Source organism: Cyprinus carpio, chromosome A12 (assembly GCF_018340385.1).
Source record: "Cyprinus carpio isolate SPL01 chromosome A12, ASM1834038v1, whole genome shotgun sequence".
NCBI classification, from domain to species: Eukaryota; Metazoa; Chordata; class Actinopteri; order Cypriniformes; family Cyprinidae; genus Cyprinus; species Cyprinus carpio.
Window position 1 is genome coordinate 976,338 of NC_056583.1, and position 25,643 is coordinate 1,001,980.

The 25,643-nt window shown below is 34.1% G+C and overlaps 1 protein-coding gene across 2 annotated transcripts in view; it reads left to right on the forward strand.

Moving 5' to 3' along the window:
- LOC109080297 (ubiquitin carboxyl-terminal hydrolase 22) overlaps positions 1–25,643 on the forward strand; it is a 41,650-nt gene that overhangs the window by 14,379 nt on the left and 1,628 nt on the right. The window contains exons 2-11 of one of the 2 annotated variants that reach the window (XM_042767081.1): positions 1,315–1,447; positions 7,070–7,183; positions 8,122–8,223; positions 15,272–15,438; positions 15,522–15,669; positions 18,121–18,226; positions 20,674–20,959; positions 23,828–23,919; positions 24,004–24,066; positions 24,141–24,290. In XM_042767081.1, coding sequence (XP_042623015.1) covers positions 1,315–1,447; positions 7,070–7,183; positions 8,122–8,223; positions 15,272–15,438; positions 15,522–15,669; positions 18,121–18,226; positions 20,674–20,959; positions 23,828–23,919; positions 24,004–24,066; positions 24,141–24,290 — 1,361 coding nt within the window. The remainder of the gene's footprint in view (positions 1–1,314; positions 1,448–7,069; positions 7,184–8,121; positions 8,224–15,271; positions 15,439–15,521; positions 15,670–18,120; positions 18,227–20,673; positions 20,960–23,827; positions 23,920–24,003; positions 24,067–24,140; positions 24,291–25,643) is intronic. The other variant, XM_042767082.1, reaches the window with a different exon arrangement.

Consider the following 25,643-nt stretch of genomic DNA (forward strand, 5'->3'; position numbering starts at 1 on the left):
AAGCCGGCGCTCCAGTTCTGTCTGTGTTCTCGTCTCACCTGTCGTTTAGCGCTCCGCAGTTGGATGGTGCTTATTCTCAGTTGTCTGTTGGGTGGCGTGTCGTCGGGGAATAGCGGAAGGGCGAGATGTGAAGCTGAAAATGGGGTCTCGACAAAAATAGCTAGTCTGGAGGTAAAAGCAGAGCGAAGTGTTAAACACAGGATCTAAAACCAGCACTACAGTACTAAAGAAAGACATCTGAGGTCATGCATTTGGGATAGTCAGTGAGTGTGATGTGGTCTTCTTGAGCTTAAATCTAGTTTTTATCTTTGCCATTTTATTTTTTTCATTATTTCATCTTCTCTACTGTGATGCATATTCGAGTAAAGCTTCTTATGAAAAAAAAAAGTAGGACGGGAATTGATTTTAATGTTTTTAGTGTTTATTATAAATGATTTAGCCATGCATATCCATTTTTTTTTTTAATTCATATGCCCTATATGAATAAAAAAAAATGTGTGAATGGATAAATTGTTTATAATAAACATCAGCAATTCTTGTTTGTTTATTATAGCTGTTTTAGTTTTATGGTGAAAATTAAGGTGTTGAGATTAAAAATTTAGATCATTATCCCATTGATATTAACAATTTAATAGAACCATTCACTGATTGTAATTTAGGCCTATTTCTTTATTAGTAACTGTTTATTTGAGAAATATGAAATCAAGATTATATATATAATTTATATGAGTAATATTTCATTTATTAAAATGTGTATTTTTTATTATATATTTTTTTTGTAAAATTAAATAATAGTAATTGAATAATAGTAATTAATATTTGTTTTATGTATATTTATTTAAAAATATATATTTTTTTAAATATTTGTTTTATGTATATTTATTTAAAAATATATATTTTTTTTTTACATTGTATATTTTTTCATTAAATTTCAACTTTTATAATAGTTGATGATAGTATTAATGGTTGTTTAAAAAGATTTATGATAATTTTTTAAAAACTTTAATGTATTGGGAAAAGAATGTTCAATTTCATATTAGTTTTTGCAGTATTATTTATTAAGTGAAAAGTATGTTATGTTTTTTAATAGTTTTTTTTTTTAGATTTTTTTGATTTAACTTTTATTTTTGTTTTGTAGTTTTGGTTGCTTGTAATGTTTATTGATAATTTTTGGCTCCATTGTGGAAATGAGTGGGATTTTACTGCTGTGCTCTAATTAACTAGTCGTTCAGACAGTCTACCAACTAGTGTCTGAATGTCGATGTGCATCGTAACGTAACTAAACGCCTGCATCTCTCTCTGTTTTCTTCCCAGGCAAAGTCATGTATATGTCACCTGTGTGGAGCTCATTTAAATCGACTTCACTCCTGTCTCCATTGTGTGTTCTTCGGCTGTTTCAGCAAGAAACACATCCACGAGCACGCCAAAAGCAAGAGACACAACCTAGGTAAGATGCACACAGAGATGTAAGACAGGCTCCCACACGGACAGACGTCAGTAGCAGAAAATAGAGCACATGAGCACGACTCGTGCACAGAACACACAATTAAAACTCAGATAGAGCTGATAAATAAAGTACATGCAGTCACAACGCTGGATCAAGACTCTGTAGGAAGGGTTTGAGATGCATATTGAACTGAATACTGAGAAATTCTGGTTTAATGAAATAGCTCAGCTATACTTGCATATATATATATATATATATATATATATATATATATATATATATATATATATAATTGTACATAAATTAAAAATGTAAAACTAAACATCCCCCCTCAGTCTTGTCTGTTTACATTTCTGGATTCAGGATTTAAAAAAATTCTATATACAAGTAAACTGTAAAAATTGTTATTTAATTATTTATTTCACAAATCATTGATTATTTCAGTCTTTTTTCTGTCAGTTATTTCAGTCAGTTTTCTGGATTCTGTTTTAATGGTTTAATTAAATTAGTAATCAAAAAGCATGTCTAATCAATTGAATTTATAAAACATTAACAAGTAAATATGTATTTTCCAAAAAAAAAATTATTGTAATTAAAAAATTTAATAAAAAATGTCAATAATTGGGTAATTTCCTTTTTTTTGAAATTCTGTGTTGTCAGATTACATTTCCAGATTTATGATTTAAAAAAATTCTATCAGTAAACTGTAAAAATGTTTTATTTCATAATTTTTTTTTTTTCTTTTTTGTGGATTACATTTTAAAGAAAATCATGTCTAATCAATTAAATTCAAAAAAATAAAATTCTTAAAACTTAAAACTCTAACAACTTGTTTATGCTTTAAATTCCATTTTAATGACTGGAATCCGCAATTATGCGCAATTACGTTTTCCGCATTGAAAACCCGATTTCATAGTTGCTCCAAAAGCTTCTCTGATCGTCCTCTCGAGCAAGAGGCAGAAAGTGCACAGATCCAGCCATGGATGTTTGGATGGGGTCTTGGATTTCTCCTAGCTCCTGAATGCATCTCTGGCATGTAATTATCCCCTGTGTTTTAATGAGGAAGGGTGCCACCCTCCGACAACAAACAAATAAGAAGCGCAAACAGACGGGAATGTGGGTAATTATAGCGCATCAGGGGATAATAGTCCCTGACTCTGCATGTGAATGTGTGACTTACGGCATTTGTTTCCAGTATTGGCGTAGAGTTCATCGCTCACCTGTTTCATTGAGCTCATTTGGAAAAACCCAAAATCTGAGCTTCACATGAAGAGATTAATTACGTTCTACCTAGAGATACGGAGCTGCCGTCTCTATCTGACATCCTTTGGGATTTCCTCTTGTGTATTGAAGAGGAAGAAATGCCCATGATACGAGCGAAAGACATGCAAAATATCAAATCGGAAAGCATTACTTGAGTTATTTCTGATGTGCTGTTGTAAATAAAACCGAGATTATTCAAGAAGTGAATACTGTTTCAGTCTTTCCATTTCAGAACTTTGTTTAATTCAATTTATTACTTGCTGTTTCTTTGTAATTAATTATGAAATTTACTAGCAATTTCTGAGTTAAAAGGGTTATCATTTATTTGTTGTTTGTGGATTTTGTTGAAGTGATTTATGTGTTGGTACTTTTTAAACATCTCCAGCACTTTTTAACAATACCGTGATAATACTGAGAACCGTGATAATTTTGGTCACTATAATCGTGATAAGAAATTTTCATACCGTTACATCCCTAATGTACATTTTCTGAAGAAAATGTTTGAACAATTAGGTAGGAATTTTACAATGTTTTAACACTTAGCTAATCGTCATTAGCATGTAGCTGTTCACTGCTAGCATGTGTAACAAGTCAAAAGAGCCAAGTGCCATGTCTCTACAATGTTCGAATGCAGAGATATAGGTCTTGCTAAAGGGTTGCTAGGTTGCTTTGTGTGGTTGCTAGGGAGTGGCTTGGCAGCTGCCAATGAAGATATTCCAAAGGCTGCTTGTCAGGATGAATCTAAACCAACCCCCATGCCTCTATAACATTCGGATTTGAAGATATTCCCTTTTTTGGTTTGGGCTGCTAGGGTGCTCGTCAGTGGTTGCTAGGGCATGGCTAGATTGTTGCCAAGGTGATATTTAAAGAGTTCTTGGCAGTCTGAGTGAAAAGAGCCAACCCCCATGTCTCTAGATTGTTCTCTTTCAGAGTAATGGCCCATCATTTTTATTATACAGTTGCTAGGGTGCTATAAATGGTTGCTAGGGTGTGGCTAAACCGTTTCCATGGTGATAATTAAAGCCTGTTTGCCAGTCTGAATCAAAAGAGGCCACCTACTTGTCTCTATGATGTTCTGATCCACAGATATAACTCTCACCTTTTTCAATGGAAGTCTATGGGTTGGTTGCTAAGGTGCTGTAAATGGTTGCTAGGGCGTTACTAGGAAGTTGAAAATGTGGCCATTCATTGGCTGCTTGCTGGGCCGAGTGAAATGAGCCAACTCCCATTTCTCTACAACATTCTGATGAGGGGATATGATGTCACAAATTTTGGTCCAATGTTAAGTCTATGGGAATTCTTCACCCAAATTTTCGCCCGCTGTGCGAACATCGTACAACCAATCGCTTATAAAAGTCAAAGCACACCCCTCCTCAATGAGCCGCACAATTTGACACCTCATTCGTGGGTCTTGCGAAAAAATTACGAGTTAACGCACCAAAGTTTTGTGTGGAAGAATAAAAAGTATGCAAGATAACAATAAAAATATTTGCGCTACAAACCAGTGTTTAAGATTATGATGATAAAATATGATAAATGTCAGTTTGCAGTATTAAGTAGCATAAAGCATTGCACATTCTAGTTAACTCTAATCCGGGCCTGCTTCTTGCGTTAAAAATCATGCAGGTTTTCAATGGAAACTTTTTTTTATTTGTTGAATTTTTATATTGAGGGGGGAAAAGGCGGGAAACTTCTGTTGACACGATCAACGATTGTTATAGTTGAAAATCTTATTTTTTAAAACGTTCACTAGTTGGCCTTCAGATCATGTTTTCCGCTCTTTATTCGTATTGGTAGTCGCTGCATTGAATCGTCGCTCATTTGCATAAAGATCCATATTTCTCAATTTCTCAAATCTGATCGTCAGGCTTTTGAGGAACGTTTATTTGTAATCTGCGAATCGGGTTGCAGATTTTTGGGTTCATTCAAACAGAACTTTCAGAATTGGATCAGATTTTCTAAATGATCGATAATAAGTGCACGTGAACATGCAAACGTTTAACGAGCAGCAACTCTTCAGGAATGCAACAAAATTGACTAAAACGGATCCTTATGCAAATGAGCGACGATTCAATGCAGCGACAACCAATCGGAATAAAGAGAGCGGAAAACACATGATCTGTGAACAACGTTTCAGACTTTCAACACTAACAATTGTTGATTGTGTCGACCGAAATATCCAGATTCAGTCTTATATTTTATTTTTTTTAAAGTGGTCTCTTTCTGTAATGCAGTTGAGAGTGTTTGTCACAGATGGCCTGAGCAGTCGATAGAGAAGCTGACTCACAGTGTGGTGCTGTTGGACTTTGTCGCCCGTTTAAGCATCTTTTACATCTCTTGATGAACAAATGAAGTCTCTTGCCGCTGATCCAGTGTGGTCTGTTTGACTCCAGGTGATGATTTATCGCTGCTCGTGCCCTAGACGTCACAATGCATCCGCAGCATCACCTCCAGGTGGCGTCGCTCAGTCTTAACACCCACGTGTGTGTTGAGTTCCCCTCGGAGTTTGATTGAACATTTAATTAGGTTAGCCTGCGTACAAAGAATATCTGTGAATGAGCGCCGCTCCCGAGGAGGAAAACTGTGATTATTCTCTAAAGACGAACGGGGAGTAATTAAGTCTGAATGAGCCGGCTTCGTTTTGTGCATCTCTGCTGTTGTTCAGGTTTATTTAGACGGCGTTTTGTTTTTCATCCTCTATGTTTTGTTGGCTCACACTTGTCAGGCTTGATCTCGGTGTTCTTTCCTCTTTTTCCTGTGCTGGTTCCCATGGTTACTTGAAGGCCTGCTATGCTTTTGGTTTATTCATCTGATGTGTGTGTGTGTGTGTGTGTGTGTGCATCATGCAACCCCACCTCGTTTTCTTGTGCAACTTCTCTCTTTTCTGCTTGTCTGATCTGAATACTGTTTAAAGCCATCATGCATGAGCTCACGTAGACTGTCTTAAAAAATACATTAAATGCAACGCTTTACAATAGTTTCAAAGTCATGATGGAACGGAAATAGTGACAGATGTTTTCTTCTATATTGTGATGTATATTTGAATGAAACGGAGTATCAGGAAAATAAAAATGTAGTCCTGTTTCTATCCGTCAGTTGTTTTAGTAGAGAAATCCCAATTTAAAGCCCAAAGTTAACTAATTATACGCTTTAACAACCAGAGAATTAATTACATGGCTTCGTGTGCCACAGTCTCCATAGTAAAAGTAGAAATATATATATATATATATATATATATATATAAGAAAATTAAAAACCTAAATATTGCATTGCTGAAAAAAGAAAAAAAAATATATATATAAAATAAAATATATATATAAAATAAATTAATAATTAATCTAAATTGATGTTTAATCTAAATATACATTTTTAACATAACTATTGTGTAATAGACAAACATCGAACAATGGTATATTTATTCATTAACATTAACCTACATTAATAAATGCTATAAAATATTGATGTTCATGGTCAATTCATTAACAACCACAAATGCATTGAATGGTAGAATGTTACCATTAAAGAATATTTGACATTTTAATGAATGTAATGCATTAAGAATGGTGTAACTTCTATGTGATGCATTTGTGAGTGTAAGAGAAATATTTTAGTGGAAAATTAAATGTTTCATTAAAAATAAAGGAGTAGGATTTGATTTGACTCTGGTTATTAGTATATGATATTATTGACTAATATTATTTTACCCATTACATTTCATAGCATTTTAATGCAAGGTCATGAACATAGCACTAATAAACCATAATCATGCACGATAAAACTAAATGCATTTAGAAAGCAAATATGGGCGGATTTAGCAGATTTACCACATGCCTGTGTTGATTAACGTCCTGCCAGTTTGTCTAGCGTGCACCGAGACTTCTGTCCCTTTACAACAACTGAAAACAGTTCAGCCGCTAGTCTCTCTGCACTGAAAGCTGCTAAAAGCCTGCTCCGCTCCACCTGCGAACATTTAGTGCGTCTGTGTGAAACAGACCATCGTCAGGTTGCCATGGGAACTGAAAAACAGGTATCGCCACTGCAGGCTTGGAGAAATGGAAGGATGCAAGTAAATGAGCATTGGGAAATAATTCATAATTCGCTATGACATTTCACAGAGGACACGGTATTTTGGCACGAGCAGCTATGACATTTCACAGATTGGCGACGGCGGTTCACTATCGGTATTTTGGCACGAGCAGCGACGGCGGTTTTCTTTACTGCACCCTAATTATTATTCCCATCACTTATTATAGTTGGTGCCTCCTCATCCATATTTACAGGACAGATACGGGAAAATGCAAACGTCAACTTCTCTCAAAGGTCTCTAATGTGTTCTTGTGTTGTTCTTCTCTCATTCAGCTATAGACCTTTTGTATGGTGGAATATATTGCTTTGTGTGCCAAGACTACATATACGACAAAGACATGGAGCAGATTGCCAAAGAAGAACAACGAAAAGCATGGAAATTGCAAGGTAGCCCCCCCCCCCACCACCAATGTATAATGTAGTTCAACTTCGCCAGTGGCCTGTGAATTCAGAAGATGTTGGAAACTGTTGTGTTGTGAGCCACAGGAGGGCAAGAGTGTGTGTTTTGTTTTGACTTACGGTTTTTACAAAAAGCCAAATACTGGCATAAATGTTTAACTTTGAATTAGTGCAGGTTTTGTTTGTTTTTGGAGCTGATTTATCATGAGACCTCATTGATCTGAGCTCATGAACCAGTTTTTGAGTGAACAATACCAAAATTATCCACAAATAAAGTTTTTTTTTTTTTTTTTTTTTTTTTATTTTCACTCAAAAACTGAAGTGCTTTAAATCAGATCAGTGAGTAAATAAACCATGCTAAATTATTTGCCTGAGTTTAATTTTAATTAGAATTTATACATTACTGTAAAAAAAAAAAAAAAAAAAAAAAAAAAATTGGGGATAATAGTTTTTTTTTTTTTTTTTTAGAAAAGTCGCTTCTGCTCACCAAGGCTGTATTTATTTGGTCAAAAACTACAGTAAAAAAATATGAAATATTATTACTGTTTAAAATAACTGTTTTCTATGTGAATATCCGTCAAAATGTAATTTATTTCTGTGATGCGCAGCTGTATTTTCAGCATCATTACTCCAGTCTTCAGGTCCATGATCTTCAGAAATCATTCTGATATGCTGATTTGCTGCTCGAGTGTTGAAAACACTTAATATTTCTGTGGAAACTGATACAATTTATTTTTCAGGATTCACAGATGAATAGAAAGTTCAAAAGCACAGCATTTAGTTGAAATGGAAATACTTTGTTACATTATAACATTTTAAACTGTCACTTTGGATCAATTCAATGCATTTTTGCTGAATAAAAGTGTTGTGTGTATTCATAGGCTGCTTTATATAAAACATAATGCGAGTATTCTCTAAAACATCAGGTATTGGAGAGAAATATTCAATGTGGGAGCCTACGAAACGAGAGCTGGAGCTGCTGCGACACAACCCCAAACGAAGGAAGATTACAGCCAACTGCACCATCGGTAAGAAACCCTGTTCAATAGTACAGCTCTCACTTAGTAGTTGATTAGGAGTCTGCCGAAACTCATCTGTGTTGGTTTTTGTAGTAGTCAAGCATCTAGAGACTGCAGTTTGCACCAGAGCCAAAACCGCTCTTTGCTTCTTGGCCACAAAAGTGCCATCAGTTTCGAACGTTTTCATCAATTTTTGTGTGTGCATGCCATTACAGAGCGAGAGAATAAGAGTCTCTGTGCACACAAATAAGAAGAGAAGTGGACGCTGGGCATTAGAGAAATAATCGTTCTCCTCCTCAGCGGTTCTCCTCTCTCTCTTCTCTTATTTTGGCCGTTTTCTCCTCAGTCAGAGGCCTGGCGGTGCAGTAATCGTGTTAAATGTCTGCACCACAGCCCAGCGATTAGGCGCTAAACGCCAGACTCTCTCACACCCAGAGAAACGCACTAATGCGATTAGCCATATGAGAGCTGGAGCTTCCATTGATCATTTAGGACATAATATGGCCCATGTATGATAAATTCGGAGGGATATTGCGTGAGATGGATCGGGCGGCTGTTGCTTTACTGACTCTCTTACACCCTTGAGTAAACCAGAGGCGTGCGACGACAACGAATCACGACACATGCTTGAGGCTGCGTCTGCTGGAAGTGTGAAAGCATGTTCATTAAACACGGAGAGCAATCAGCTGTGAGCTTGTTTCCAACAGTGAAACCAAAGGAAATTTCTGATACCCGTTGATTTTCGGTCTAAACTGGTGTTGGGAGGAAATGAGAGTCGAGTCGATATTTGAGTTTTTTAAATTTTTTTATTTTTTACTTGTAACTGACTGATGTTAACGAAGTATAGTTGTGTCATGAGGACCTCATTGAATCTGAGCTCATGAACCAGTTTTTGAGTGAACCATGCCAAAATTATCCACAAATAAAGTTTTTTTTTTTTTTTTTTTTTTTTTTTTTATTTCACTCAAAAACTGAAGTGCTTTACAAATCAGATCAGTGAGTAAATAAACCATGCTAAATTATTTGCCTGAGTTTAATTTTAATTAGAATTTATACATTACTGTAAAAAAAAAAAAAAAAAAAAAAAAATTGGGATAATAGTTTTTTTTTTTTTTTTTTAGAAAAGTCGCTTCTGCTCACCAAGGCTGTATTTATTTGGTAAAAACTACAGTAAAAAAATATGAAATATTATTACTGTTTAAAATAACTGTTTTCTATGTGAATATCCGTCAAAATGTAATTTATTTCTGTGATGCGCAGCTGTATTTTCAGCATCATTACTCCAGTCTTCAGTGTCACATGATCTTCAGAAATCATTCTGATATGCTGATTTGCTGCTCGAGTGTTGAAAACACTTAATATTTCTGTGGAAACTGATACAATTTATTTTTCAGGATTCACAGATGAATAGAAAGTTCAAAAGCACAGCATTTAGTTGAAATGGAAATACTTTGTTACATTATAACATTTTTAAACTGTCCCTTTGGATCAATTCAATGCATTTTTGCTGAATAAAAGTGTTGTGTGTATTCATAGGCTGCTTTATATAAAACATAATGCGAGTATTCTCTAAAACATCAGGTATTGGAGAGAAATATTCAATGTGGGAGCCTACGAAACGAGAGCTGGAGCTGCTGCGACACAACCCCAAACGAAGGAAGATTACAGCCAACTGCACCATCGGTAAGAAACCCTGTTCAATAGTACAGCTCTCACTTAGTAGTTGATTAGGAGTCTGCCGAAACTCATCTGTGTTGGTTTTTGTAGTAGTCAAGCATCTAGAGACTGCAGTTTGCACCAGAGCCAAAACCGCTCTTTGCTTCTTGGCCACAAAAGTTGCCATCAGTTTCGAACGTTTTCATCAATTTTTGTGTGTGCATGCCATTACAGAGCGAGAGAATAAGAGTCTCTGTGCACACAAATAAGAAGAGAAGTGGACGCTGGGCATTAGAGAAATAATCGTTCTCCTCCTCAGCGGTTCTCCTCTCTCTCTTCTCTTATTTTGGCCGGTTTCTCCTCAGTCAGAGGCCTGGCGGTGCAGTAATCGTGTTAAATGTCTGCACCACAGGCCCAGCGTAGGCGCTAAACGCCAGACTCTCTCACACCCAGAGAAACGCACTAATGCGATTAGCCATATGAGAGCTGGAGCTTCCATTGATCATTTAGGACATAATATGGCCCATGTATGATAAATTCGGAGGGATATTGCGTGAGATGGATCGGGCGGCTGTTGCTTTACTGACTCTCTTACACCCTTGAGTAAACCAGAGGCGTGCGACGACAACGAATCACGACACATGCTTGAGGCTGCGTCTGCTGGAAGTGTGAAAGCATGTTCATTAAACACGGAGCAATCAGCTGTGAGCTTGTTTCAACAGTGAAACCAAAGGAAATTTCTGATACCAGTTGATTTCTGTTCTAAACTGGTGTTGGGAACTGAGAGTCGAGTCGATATTTTTTTTTTTAAATTTTTTTTATTTTTTACTGTAACTGAATGATGTTAAAGATATAGTCTGATTCTCTGGCAAATGACTCTTTTGAGCCAGTTCTTTATAGTGAATCAAACCCATGCAGTGCTTTACATACAGTTCTTCATAGTCAATTGATAACATACAGCACGATCCGTGTTCTCCAGTCGGTTTCTGAACTAATGACTCATGTGTTTGTTCTTTTTTTTTTTTTTGAATAAAACATATAGCTCAACCAGTGTGATCCAAATGATTCCTGACTGATTCCCAAACAAAAGACTCTTTTGAGTCGGTTCTTTTTAGTGAATCCAAAACATACAACACGACCAGAGTAGTCTGATTCTTAAGCAAATGACTCTCTTGCATGCATTGTGACCAAGAGTGATACAAGCTTTTCCTGAACGATTGACTGCTTTGGCCCGATTCTTTTCAGTGAATCCTACAAAAAAAAAAAAAAAAAGGCAGTGGAAACTGATTCTTGAGCGACTGACTCTTTATTGTGAATCAAAACATACTGCTTGACTAATGTGATACAACTGATTCCCAAACTAATGACTCTTTTAAGTGAGTTCTAGTGAATCAAAACCAGTAGTCCACTTCTTAAGCAAATGACTCTTTTGAGCCAGTTCTTTTACAGCAAATAGAAAGCATACAGTGCAGCTGGAGTGATCTAACCAGCTTCTGAACAAATGATTCTTTTGAGGTTTTTTTTTTATAGTGAATCAGTGATATACAGCATGACGAGAAGTCTGATTTTCAGAAAAATCACTCTTTTGAGTAGGGATGCACCGATCATGATTTTTCATGGCCGATTCCGATACTGATTTTTTTTTTCTTCTTTAAGCAACAAACAAGAAAGAAGGAAAGTATGCATAAACAAGACGTTTATTTGGTATTTAATAGGCCAAACTGGCTTTTGGCTATTGAAAACAATAACTGTAACCATCTGAAATTAACGGCAGTAACTGCACAGTAAGTAGCCTACATTCAATACAAACATAGATGTGTACAGACATCAGCATTTAGCTTTTGTTTTTTGAATTGGGTAGAAACTACATAGAACTGGCCTTAAATGAAAAGATTAACTGTAACCATGTGAAATTAAAGGCAACAACTGCATATTCTACAATCCAAACAACACAATCAACACACATTCAAGAAGATGTTTCTTAATCAGCATTCAGTATTTGTATTAGTTTTTAAATTTGGTTTTAAATAATAAAAAAAGGTCTTTACCAGTGAGACTAAATAAAGTATGCTATATAAATAAATTATTCCAAAATGTTAAAATCAAATAATGTTGGTGCGAATAAAACAAAGATGCAAAGTGTTTCATTTGTCCAATTAAAAAAAATAGGGTAATGATTCACATCTATATTTTTTTACTTGAGCCAATGAAAAATAAATAACCTTTGTCTCAAGTTAAAAAAAATATATAGATGTGAATCATTACTCTAAATTTTTTTAATTGGATTAATAAAACTTTTGTTTTTTTTTTTTTTTTTTGTTTTTTTTTTTTCAGTGTGCTATAGCAGGTGATTTTTAAATCAAATGAAGTCGATGTAATTTTAAGGTAAAATAAAAATAATCACCCTATACAGAACTGACGTTTACTTCTGGCTTCACAAACGTGTATGCAAGTTCTACTTTACAAAAAAAAAAAAAGCATTTTAGTCCGTTTCGTTTCTCATCCAACACGCGAGAAATTGAGCTGAACATTCCTTCACTGTCTGCGCTTGTGTAGGGCGCGGACCGCGTGGACAGGTACAGTACGCTCGCGCAGCTTCAGCGAGCGCATGAAAGGGGCTCTTATTTTGTGCAGTAGGCTGTTCGCTTCCTGCTATCTGTGCCTCAGCCATGCAGCACTGCACTTCCAGTGCTGAACGGCTGCCCGTGTCCTGCGCACAGATTTCGAAATACTGCCACACAAATGACATGATAGCGAATGATTACAATGTAATCTGTGCACGCGGGCGCATTTCCGGAAAAATCGGCCGAAAATAGACCAAAAACCGGCCGATTGCCGATCACGTATTTTAAGCAAAAACCGGCCGGTTCCGATTTATGGCCGGTCAACCGGTGCATCCCTACTTTTGAGGCTGTTCTTTATAGTGAATTTAAGACAGTGCAACCAGTGTTACCCAAATGATTCCTAAACTAATGACTCCTTTGAGCGAGTTCTTTCTGAGTGAATCAAAAACATACAGCACGGCCATAGTAGTCTGATTCTCGAGCAAATGACTCTTGAGCCAGTTCTTTACAGTGAATCAAAATCATGCAGTGCTTTATATACAGTTCTTTATAGTGAATTGAAAACTTACAACGCAACCTGTGTTGTCCAGTGAATTTCTGAACTAATGATTTTTTGCGTTTTATCTTTTTAGTGAATCAAAGCATAAAGCATGACCAGTGTGAAACAACCGATTCCTGAACAAATGACTCTTTTGAGCCATTTCATTACCTTGAATCAAAAACACAAAAAGCACAACCAGACTGATCCAACCGATTCCTGAACGAATGACTCCTTTGAGATGGTTCTTTTTAGTGAATCATACACATTGTTTTGTTTTACTGTGAACATTAAAATCCCTTTTTTTTTCTTGTTTTTAAATAATAAATAGTTAAGGCTGACTGTCTGAAATGATATCAAATATTTCTCGAAATACACAAATCATTAATTTAACTGGAATCACTACCAGCATCATTTAATAATTTCCTACAATAGCAATGACTCAGAACAACTCATGTAATGTTAGTTATTTGATTTGTTTGTGGTGCGTTTGGAATCCGAAAGCCCTGCTGGTGTCCAGCGTAGAAACAGCGTTGCTTGTGATGAGACTGAAGCAGGGGGTCGTTGTGAGCAGACGTGTGCGTGTAGGATCAGGCGTGTGGATGATGCTCAATCACTCATGTGCATAAATTATATATTGGCACTTTAAGGAGTGTAGTGCTGCAGGAGGTGCTGGATGAGGCCGGACTCACTCTTGGCTGCTTGTTTTGGTCATTTCTGTCTCTACCCTCCCTTTAACTAAACTCTGGGAAGCAAGAGAGGCAGATGTCTGAGAGCTGCAGATCTGAAGACGTTTAGCCACCCTGTGAGAGCGCAAGCCTCACAGGCCTCCTGTAACCTGTCAAATTGTACGAGCCGGAGGACTTCATCTCAGCGGGAGGAGACTCTGACTGACGGAGAGGGAGGCTGTGCTCGAGCTTCAGGGGTTATGCACTTCAGATTGAGACAAGGACATTTACGTTGTGAAAATGCATTGTTTTGCTCAATTTTAACCATTTGCACAAGCGCTCGACTGGAAACTTGGTTTATCAAACCGATATTATTGTGTGTTGTTTTGCTGTGAGACCGGCAAAGCAGATTTTTGGATAGGCCAAGAAATCCTTTCCACCCTTTGTTTTTGTTTTATAAATGTTTTATGGCCTTTTATATGTGTGTATGTGTATATATATATGTGTGTGTGTGTATGTATATGTATATATAGATATATATATATATATATATATATATATATATATATATATATATATATATATATATATATATATATATATATATATATATATATATATATATATATATATATATATATATAATTTTTTTTATATATTTTTTTTATTTTATTTTTTTTAATGATGTATGTTACCCAAATTGGTTTAAATGTAACCTCCACGAGAGTGCAAATATTTTTATATTATTATTGAATTTTTTATGTATATTACTAAAAAAAAACAGATTGTAATTTTTTTTATATTTTTATTGAATTTTTTATGTATACTTTTTTTTTTTTTGTAATATTTTGGTAAAATATTATATTAATATTGGATGACATTATTTTTTTATTGATAGTGCAAATATTTTTGTTATTGTTTATACATTAGAAATAGTACAAAAAATACTAAATGACTTTATAAAAATTTATACAAAGTAAATTAATAAAAAAATATATTTTTGTTTATAATTTTGTTCATAATAATAATGATAATAATAATGCTTTATAAATAATAAATTGCTAATAAAAATGTGATAACACTAAATGATACAATGTAAATGAGTTAAATTATTTAAAATTAAAATGAATTACTTATAAAATGGTGATAACGAAATTTGATTTAAATTTTAAATTTTTTATAATTATAAATATTAAAAAATAAATTATCATTAATAAAAAATTATGCCAGAAAATTCAACTTAAATTAATAATAATAATGTATATTATCATTATTATTAATTGTCATAATGATTATGACGCTAATAGTAATAATAGTTGTATTTTTTGTTTTTAAATATACTTTATAGTTTGTACTTTTTAGTAATTTATCAATAAATTATTAATAATAATTATAAATTATTAAATTTCATTTTTTTTATCTTTATTTGCTTTGTTTTTTTTTTTTATTTATATAGTATTTTATTTTGTACTTGGTTAGTTTTTGTAGTATTTTATTTGTGTTAGTAGTATTTTTTTTTAGATTGTAACAATTTTATTTAACAATTACTAGTGATGAATCTTTTATTGTGAATGCTCCATGTCCGTCCTGATTTCTAATACTCTCCATGCTTCCTGTTTGGTCTCTTTCAGGACTGAGGGGTTTGATAAATCTTGGGAACACGTGCTTTATGAACTGCATCGTTCAGGCTCTCACACACACTCCACTGCTGAGGGACTTCTTCCTGTCCGACAGACACAAGTGTGAGATGCAGTCCAACTCCTGCCTGGTGTGTGAAATGTCTCAGCTCTTTCAGGAGGTGAGAGCTCAACACAAACACACACACATACACACACCTTCTGTCACGCATGTCATCCTTCTCTCTATTGGTCTGTCCTGTAGTTCTACTCGGGTCACCGCTCTCCTCACATTCCCTTCCGGTTGCTGCACCTGGTCTGGACTCACGCACGGCATCTCGCCGGCTACGAGCAGCAGGACGCTCACGAGTTCCTCATCGCTGCTCTGGATGTGCTGCACAGACACTGCAAAGGTACTGCATCCAATCAGATGCCGCTATCCACAAAGCTACAGCCAATCAGAGGACAGCTACGGTTTTTACTCTACGTTCCGTTCAGAGTCAGATCTGGGATCGTTGATCTTTTTGAAGTTATCATTTTATGTTGTTGTTACTAATTTTATTTTTTGATTGATGATAATGTTTGCTAGAGGATAATTTTTGGTTGGCTTGGTTTTGACGTTATGGGCAGCCTTAAGGCAAAAGAGCCAGATCATCACACGTGTGTTCTTGAGCTGACCCGGCCACAAAAAAATTGCAACAGTTATTGTTTTCATATATAGACCCTTGTTATTTTGTATTTTAACAAATAAGCTTATGATAACAAAAGTGTAGAGGCCAGTTAAATTTCACAGTAAGCAATAGCACAAAAAAACAGGATTCGGGTTTGTCAGAGTTTTGAAGAATCAAATGTAAAATAACGTTTCATAGTTGTCATTAAATATAGAAAGAGAGAAAAAAAAAATCAGCAAATAAAAATGAATGATTTTCTCGTTTTTGATGCATTAACATTACAGACTGGTAAATGTGACTGCTTATTATGTTTTTTTACATGTCATTCTGGTAAATGTGACTGCTTTAATGCACAAATCCAATATAGTGATCCACATCCGATTTATTACTCAACCAGCTGTTTCCGTAACTGAAGTTTGTTTGTGTGCTGCATCTCTGCTGTTTCTGAGTTGGAAGGCTGTCTTCAAGATCTTTTGCACCTTAGTTTTAAATTTCATCTTTCCGAAATGAGTGAAACACGGCATTAGCTATTAAATTATATTAGTGCCACCTGGATAGTTTTCTGATGAAATGGGCGAATGGAGCAGGGAAGATAATGAAGCACGTGTTCATGGTGACAGCTGTATTTCAGGACTGATCTGCTGTCAGAAAGTCTGTAATTGAGATTGAGCTGTTGAAGATGAAGCGTGGGAATTCTGTGCCACAGCATCTGCCATTGGCTGGACGGAATGCATAGCCCCGCCCTTAAATCACGCCATTGGTGGAGCCAGCGGGGCTGATCTGGATGCTCAAACAAACACAGCAGTGTTTTGATAGTAATAGTATTTTAACATCAAGAAAACTACACATTTACCTTTACATAGGGCTGCACGATTTGGCGAAAAATATCTGATTGTGATTTTTCTGGTTAAAAATTGCAATTGTGATTTTAAAATGTGGCCAAAATTGTGATTTTATGTAGCAATACGACTATAAAATAATGATGATAATAGATATTATTATTTTTAATATGCTTATTATTATTACTAAATAAATATATTTAACTGTTAAATATTTGGAAAATAAAATTATTATATTTATTGAATACTTCTTTTGTTTTTGTGTAGCGGTATGACAAATAATAGCAATAAATCTTATCATGATTTTGATTATTATTATTATTATTATTTTTACTAAATAAAAATATCAATGTGTAATTCACTGCAAAATAAAAGTAGTATATTTCTTAAATACTTTGTTTTTATGTAGCAGAATGACAAGTAATAATAACAGTAGATTTTATTATGATTATTAGTAAATTAAAATTAAAAGTGTGTAATATTTCACTATAAAATAGCTGTATTTCTTAAATATTCTTTTTATTTTTATGACTAAAGAAATAATTGTATTATTAATAAATACAAATATAAGATAAAAGAAGAAAATATAGCTGTTGTAATATTTCATGGTATAACAAACAGTTAATTTAGGGACAAAATTATATAGTAATTTTAATTTATAGTAGTACTGTAAAATTATAATACTAATACCGTGTGTATACACATACATACATATATATATATTATATTATATATATATATATATATATATATATATAATATATATATAATATTATTTTTTTCTCAATTTTGAACTTTAAATCATCAATCTTTGATTTTGGCAGAAAGCCCTTAACGCTTCTGCTCATCTGGTTTATAAATGCACATTACAAATTACATTTGTTTAATTAAAACACAGCCTTCGTGAACTCATAATTCTAATAAGCCGTATCGCAATTTCAGTTTAATTTTGATGAATCCTGCAGCCCTGATTTCAGTATGCTGTAAATGATTCCTGACTTCTTCCACAAACTTTTTCAGTAACGTCTGTCAAAGCGTAGAGAGATTTTCACAAAGATCACCTTCAGCGCTGTTCTAGTCTGTCAGCGGTTTCCACATAAGAGCTGTTCGATCGTAGACTCCTCTGAAAAACTGTCCAGTACTGATTGGCCTGTGAGAACGCGCTGTGCTCACTGTGTACAGTCTGGTCAGAGAGTGTGTGGGAGAATCAGACGGACCTCGGTCTTCCTCCTGCAGTGTGAAGCGAAGGGAGGGCTGTTTCTGCAGCAGACCGAGCGCTGCTTTCTAATCAGACCTTCTCTCTCTCTCTGTGTGTGTGTGTGTGTGTGTTCATATGCTGCTTCCATGTCCACTGGAGATGACAATGGGAAAAAAGCCAACAACCCAAACCACTGCAGCTGCATCATTGACCAAATCTTCACGGGAGGCCTGCAGTCTGACGTCACCTGCCAAGTCTGCCAGTAAGAGCTTGTGTTCACTGTAGGAGAGCCACTCAGTCATTCTGAGAAATACAAGCACTGCATTTACTACTACTACTAAACAAAAATATTAAAATATGAAAAATTACTTGTGTAAGTTCCCTGTAAAATAAAATCATTGTATTATTTCACAAATACTGTTTTTTTTATGTAGCAATATGACTAATTACTTGTGTAAGTATATATATATTATTATCATTGCTATTATATTACTAAATAATATGTGAAAAAAAAAAAAAAAAAAAAAAAAAAAACCTGTTATTATTTAAATGCTCTATTATAATTTTTTTTATTTTTCTTTTTAAAAATATGTTGTTTAACAATTTTTTTGTTTTATTTTTTATTTTTTTTGTTATTAGACACGTTACTATTGTAATATCACACTGTAAAATAAAATTAAAAAAAAAAAAAATTAGTAATTTTATTTAACAGTACAAATTGTAAAATTACAATTTTGATACTTTTTATTAAATAAAAATAATTAATTTGATGTTTAATTTTATTAGATTTTTGGATGTTACAAGTACAGCTAATTTTGCAATTTCAATAACTTAATTCAGATCAGAAATAAAATCTGATAGCAGTGGGTTTTATTAATTTTGCACACTGTTAAAAAAATTTTTTTTTTACTTTTTAAAATTAAAATGCCTTGCATAATGTAAAGTAAACACATCAGTCAAGAGATGATTGGCTCTTTTATTCCTGTAGAATGCAGCAGTCGGTTCCTGAAGAAAAATCCTATTCATTTTCTTCATAGAGGAATTGATTATTAACAATAACTTATGAACTGTTGTTTTATTCTTGTAGGATGCTTTAGTAGGTTGCTTTATTTAGGTTTTTTTTTTTGATTTTTATGATTCTTCATTTTTTTTTTTTTTTTTTTTTTTTTTTTTTTTTTTTTGCTTCAAATAACTCTCTAACTCTTAAAGACGTTTTGAAAATGTACGGGAAAAATTCTTCCAGGATCAAGGTCACTAAAAAAGTGGGCGTAAATAATTGGGTCTGTTATGTTTTGATATTTTTTGTTTTTTAATTTATTTTTTTTGTTTCTTGTTATGTGTCTGTTGTTTTTTATGTGTTTGTGTTTTAAGCATTTGCTAAATCATTGCTTTGTTCCAAACCTGCCTACGTAGACGGCTACCTTCTAAGACAACATGCTATAATGGAAATGAAACCATATAACTGACCAAAACGCTAAGCAATAGGCAGAAACTTTTTGCTATATTCTTACATTTGTAGAAGTAGAAAGTAGAATTTAGTAATGATACAAGACACTGAATGTAAATGTACACTGTTGAACTCGTTGTTGTTTGATATATTTTTTAATATGATTATATTTATATTTATAATGATAATTTTTATATTTTATATAATTTTTTTTAATTTGATTTTATTATTTTTAATAATAATTATTTAATATTAATTTTGAGTTAACTATTTAATTATATTATTTTTTTTGTTTTATATGTGTAATAAATGTTATAAGTATTTTTTGTATTTTTTGTATAATAAAACATTTATTATATAATTAAATGTTACAGTATTTAAATATTTATTATATATTAGAATGTTTTTATCAATATTTGGTAAATACTTCAATTAGATCATTAAATAATTTGTATTTATTATATTTGAATATTAAATTAAGTGTTTTTGCATTTTTATCAGTTTTTTTTGCATACGGATAATACATAAAAATATTTATCTAATTAAATATTTTACACAGTATTTAAATATTATTTGAATTTTTATCAGTACTTTTATTTTTATTTTTCACACAAAGATAAAAAAAAAATCCAATTAAATATTTCACACACAATTTATATATTAAATATTACATTTATTAGAATTTTTTAATTGGTACTTTTTTTCCACACACAAAAAAATAAAATAAAAAAAAAAACTGAAAAAAAAAATAAAATAAATAGATAATAGTTAAATAAAAATATGATAATTTTATTATTGTTATTTTCATATGATAAATATATTATACTTTTTGGTATTAAATGAGGTATCTTAGTAGGCAGCATAATTATCCTTTCTAATTTTTGGACCAGTCATCAAAAGTATGTTGCCTTGGAACGCTCTCTACATAGGCAGCTCACCAGGATTTGGAACAGAGCCGGTGTCTGTGTTTGGAACAGTGTGTGTGTATGTGTGTTAGGTTGTCTTTTTGTAATTCTAGTATGTTTGAAATGCACGCATGCTCCTCAGCGCCACCCTGTGTTTAACAGAGGTATTGCACTCCGCCCATTCACTTCAGTTCTTTTGGTCTTGATTATTTAAATACGGCTGCGTTTATCAAATCAAGTTTTAATGACCTCCACCTAATTAACTGGTGTTCTTTTCTGGCTGTGCACTGCTAGAACTGACAAACAGATAGAAGCGCTGCTCTTTTTGCTGATCTTCTGGTGTTTTCTTGTCTGCAGTGGTGTTTCCACGACAATAGACCCGTTCTGGGACATCAGCCTGGATCTGCCGGGTTCGTCCACTCCGTTCTGGCCGCTCAGCCCGGGCAGCGACGGCAGCGTGGTGAACGGAGACAGTCACCCGAGCGGAGCCACCACGCTCACAGACTGCTTACGCAGGTTCACTCGACCCGAACACTTAGGAAGCAGCGCCAAGATCAAATGCAGCGGTTGCCATAGTTACCAGGAGTCCACCAAGCAGCTGACTATGAAGAGACTTCCTATCGTGGCGTGTTTCCACCTCAAAGTGAGTGTGTGTGTGCAGGAGTCCACCAAGCAGCTGACAGGAGGAGTGTGTGCGTGTGGGGTGAGAGAGAGAGAGGCGTCGGTGTGTGTGTGTGTGGGTGTGGTGTGTGTGTGGGAGGGTGTGAGGGGGTTTGGGGTGGGGGGGGGGGGGTGGGTTTGGGGGGGGTGGATGGGGGGGGGTGGGGGGGGGGGGGGGGTGAAGGGAATAAAGGAAAGAGAGAGTGAAGAGATAAAAGGGAGAAGAAAGGAAAGGGAGAAGGGAAAGGGGGTTGTGCCGGGGACGAAGGAAGGAAGGTCTCACAAGGGCAGGGCAAGAGGGAGAGAAGCTAAGAGAAAAGGCTAGTGCAAAAAAAAGTAAGAAGAAAAGAAACCCCTCAAGCGCCAGGAACCAAAAACAAAAAAAAGCAAGACTTACTCACTAAAGAACGGACTCTCCCCCTTATAGGATTTACCTTCTCAGGGCTCCCTCTTCCCTGGTGTGTGAGAATACCAAGAGATATGCACCCCGTCTGTGGGCACTGCTCGGAGGGCTAAAGCTCGGACGCTACGGGAAGCCCTCGAGCCCCCTCTGATAACCCAGAGAAATTAAGGCTCTCCCTTCAGTTTAAAAAAGACAAAACCGGGAACGGTTTAAGAAGAGGAAACGGTAAAGTAAAAGAGCAATGGATACCTCACACTTTTAGAACCATAGGGTCGAGGGGGCTGTTGCCCTGACTCGAACCAGGCTATGAGAAAACATAAAAGTCTTCTCTCCGCCCGGCACGGGAGAAAAAGAAACGTATCAAACCGTGACTCCGAGCAGAGCAGCTTTTTAAAGAATAAAGGAGTCTTTTTTGTTGACTATAAAACTTCTTTCCCCCCCACCCCAAAGTTTAGACTGCGGGAACTGAAACGTGCAGACACGAGGTGGGTCTTCCAGAATCACTATACAAATAGTGTGTGGAGAGAGTGCATGTGTGTGTGCATGTAGAGTGTTGTGTGTGTGGTGTTTGTGAGTACAGAGTTACCATGAGTGTTGTTGTATGTGTGTGTGGTGGAAGAAAGTGTGTGGTGTGGTGTGCCGTGTGTTGTGAGTGCGGGAGAGCGTGTGTGGTTGTTTGTGGGTGGTGAGTGAGCGTGCGTGTGTGTGTGTGTGTGGTGTGTGTGTGTGAGAGATAGTGTGTGGGAGCCGTGAGTGTGTGTGTGGCTGGAGATGTGTGTGAGAGTGGGTGTGTGTGGTGTGTGAGTGGGTGTATGTGTGTGTGATGAAGTGAGCGTGGTGTGAGGAGAGTGAGTGTGTGTGTTTGTGTGTGAGCGAGGAGAGAGTGAGCGTGTATGTGGTGTGGTGTGAGTGAAGTGTTTGTGTGTGAGAGAATGAGAGTGTGTGGGTGTGTGTGATGAGACAGCGTGTGAGTGTGCGTGAGTGGTGTGTGATGTGCGTTGTGTGTGAGTGAGAGAGAGTGTGTGTGTGAGGAGAGGTGTGTGTGGGGGGAGAGAGATAGGTGTGTGTGTGTGAGTGAGAGAGTGTGTGTTGGGGGGAGTGTTTGTGTGTGAGTGTATGTATTAGTGTAAGTGTGTGAGTGAGAGAGTGTTTTTGTGTATTAGTGTTTGTGAGAGAGAGTGAATGAGAGTAAGTGTGCGAGTGTGTGTCAGAGAGAGTGTGTAAGTGTTTTGTGTATCTTGTGTGTGTGTGTGTGTGTGTGTGTGTGAATGCATGGACTGGGGTCTGTTTTGTTGTATATCAAAGTGCACTGATCCACTTTAAAACATGGTACATTGAACATTTAAATTGTTGCTAGTATAATTTTATGAACATTATTTTTATATATTTTCAGATACTGAGCAACGTCGTATGCATTTATAACACTGCATGCTAATTTCTCTTATTTTCATATTTTCCTGTGTTTAGATTACTTTCAATGCTGAAAGCTTGTTAAACTTGCTAATAATTCAATATAATTATTAAATGTAATTTTAGCAAATATAAAAATGAATACCTATTTTCATATTTTACATAACATTTTAGTGCCAGAATTCACTGTTAATATTATCATATTATTTTCACACATTTAATTACAGAAATTAATGATGATAGTTATTATAACTTTTATATTGTTAAAATAAAATATAATATTATTAAGTGATAAATAATTACAGAAATTAATGATGATAGTTATTATAACTTTTATATTGTTAAAATAAAATATAATATTATTAAGAATTCACTTTATTTATATTATTGTGCACATTTCATTTATTATTATTATTATTATTATTATTATTATTATTATTCTGTACATTATTTAATTAACATTTAATATTTATTTATTAAATGTTGCAAAAAATTTTATTATCTTATTTTATTATTTTTAAACACATTAGTTTATTTGATATTTAATTTTTTTTTTTTTAATGTTGATATTTATTTTATTGTTTTATTTTTTTATTTTATTCAACTATATTATTATTAAATATAACACAAAATGGGAAGTATATAGAAATATTAGAATTAAAACGAAATTGCACACAGTAATTAATTTTGATTCCAGAATTGACTTTATACACTGTTATTTTTTTGATTATCTCTTCTAATATTACTAGCACTACTGTAATAACACATTATTTTTTGTTTTATCCAGACTAGTATAATATTTTACTATTTCAGTACACTTGTCATTCAGTATTTTTAATAATAATAACAGCATTAATATTATCAGGCAGTGTTTTTATATGGGTGCATCTGTACTTTGAGCATGATCTGTCAGACACTGAATAGTTTGTAAAGCTTCAGAACAAATGCACTCGTGGTCTTCTCGGTCAGCTGCTGATTAAGTGTTGGTCAGATGCATCAGAAGGGCATTCTCTCACAGTTCTGTGTTCGCTCACCCAGCGGTTCGAGCACTCGGCGAAGCTCCGGCGGAAGATCACCACCTACGTGTCCTTCCCTCTAGAGCTGGACATGACGCCCTTCATGGCCTCCAGGTACGAGCCGGCGAGCAGCATTCAGTGTGGTCCCAGTAAAGACCGTGAGTTCATGTCCTGACGTCTGCTCTGTTTCTCTCTCAGTAAAGAGAGCCGGATGAACGGACAGTACCTGCAGCCCGTGGACTCTCTAAACAATGACAACAAGTGAGTGAAGGTCTGCTGCGGTTGGTGCATGTGAGCGATTCGTCCCGTGACGCCTGTCTCTGTGTCCGCTGCAGGTATTCTCTGTTCGCGGTGGTCAATCATCAGGGCACGCTGGAGAGCGGTCACTACACCACCTTCATCCGCCAGCACAAGGACCAGTGGTTTAAATGTGATGATGCCATTATCACTAAAGCCAGCATCAAAGATGTTCTGGACAGCGAGGGGTCTGTCGCACACATACATCAGTGTTCGGACGTTTGAGACACGCTTAAGTTTCACTGCGTTACACACAAAAGATCAAATCAGAGACATATGCACAAAAATATAATTATTAAAAAGGAATGATGCAAATATTGAAATTCTATGATACTTAGTATCTGTATAAACAAACTTACACACAGTAATTACAAAGTTTTAATGCCAGAATTCAATTTTCATACAATTCTTTAGTGTTTTTGTTTTATACACTTTAGTATAGATTTAATACTTGTGTATGTATTCTCATTAAATATAATAATAATAATAATAAGAATGATTATAATGATTATAAATTGTTATCATTGTTATAAAAATATTAAATATATTAAATGAACAATATTTAATATAAAAATTCTATACTACTGTATACTGTTTAAAACTAAATTGCACACAGTAATTAGTTTTGATAAATGTATGATGCTGGAGCTTTTTCTTAAAACTTACCGCATTAGATTTAACTATTTTTATTTATTGTAAAATCTTTTTTTTTTTTTTTATTCAGTGGCATTCAGAATTTACTTTCTTTTTATTATGTGGTTAATTTATTTTTTGTTTTATATGATTTGATTTGATTTGTATTTTATTTAATTACTAATAATTTTTATTGTTTTAATTAAAAATTGAAATAAATTATTTAAAAAATTTAAACTTATTTTATTTCAGCTAGTTACCTGAGCTAATTTCAGCTTATTAAATTTCTAATTTAAAAAAAAGTTTATTGAACTAAAACTGGAATAAAAATGGATCAAATCTAAATTGACTATATATAACCATATAGTAAATTATTATAATTTTTTTTATAAAAGTAACAATTTATTCCAAATATTAATAACAATAAAAGTATCTAGAAATATTAAAATAACACTGCTCTGTAAAATTGAAAATTGTATTTATTTATTTTTTCTGTTGTTTCTCTGTTGTTTTTTAATTTTTTTATTTTATTTTTTTTATTTAGTTTTAAAAATTGTTAATTATATTTAAGCTACCTTTTATCAGTTTGGAATATTTACTTGTGCTATTTTTGTTGAAGTACTAAAATAACTAAAACTGGAATAATAATTTGTAAAATCTAAATTGACTATACATAACCATATAATAAATTAAATTAAATTAAATTTAAAAACAAAGAATATAAAAGGAAAAATTAATTCCAAATATTAATAACTATAAAAGTGACTAGAAAAATATTAAAATAACACTGCTCTGTAAAATTTTACATTTTTTTTTTTACTATTGCTTCTTAAAAAAATTCATTTTATTAATACAAAAAAATATATATGATAATTTAAACAAATTATTTAAAAAATATAAACTTATTT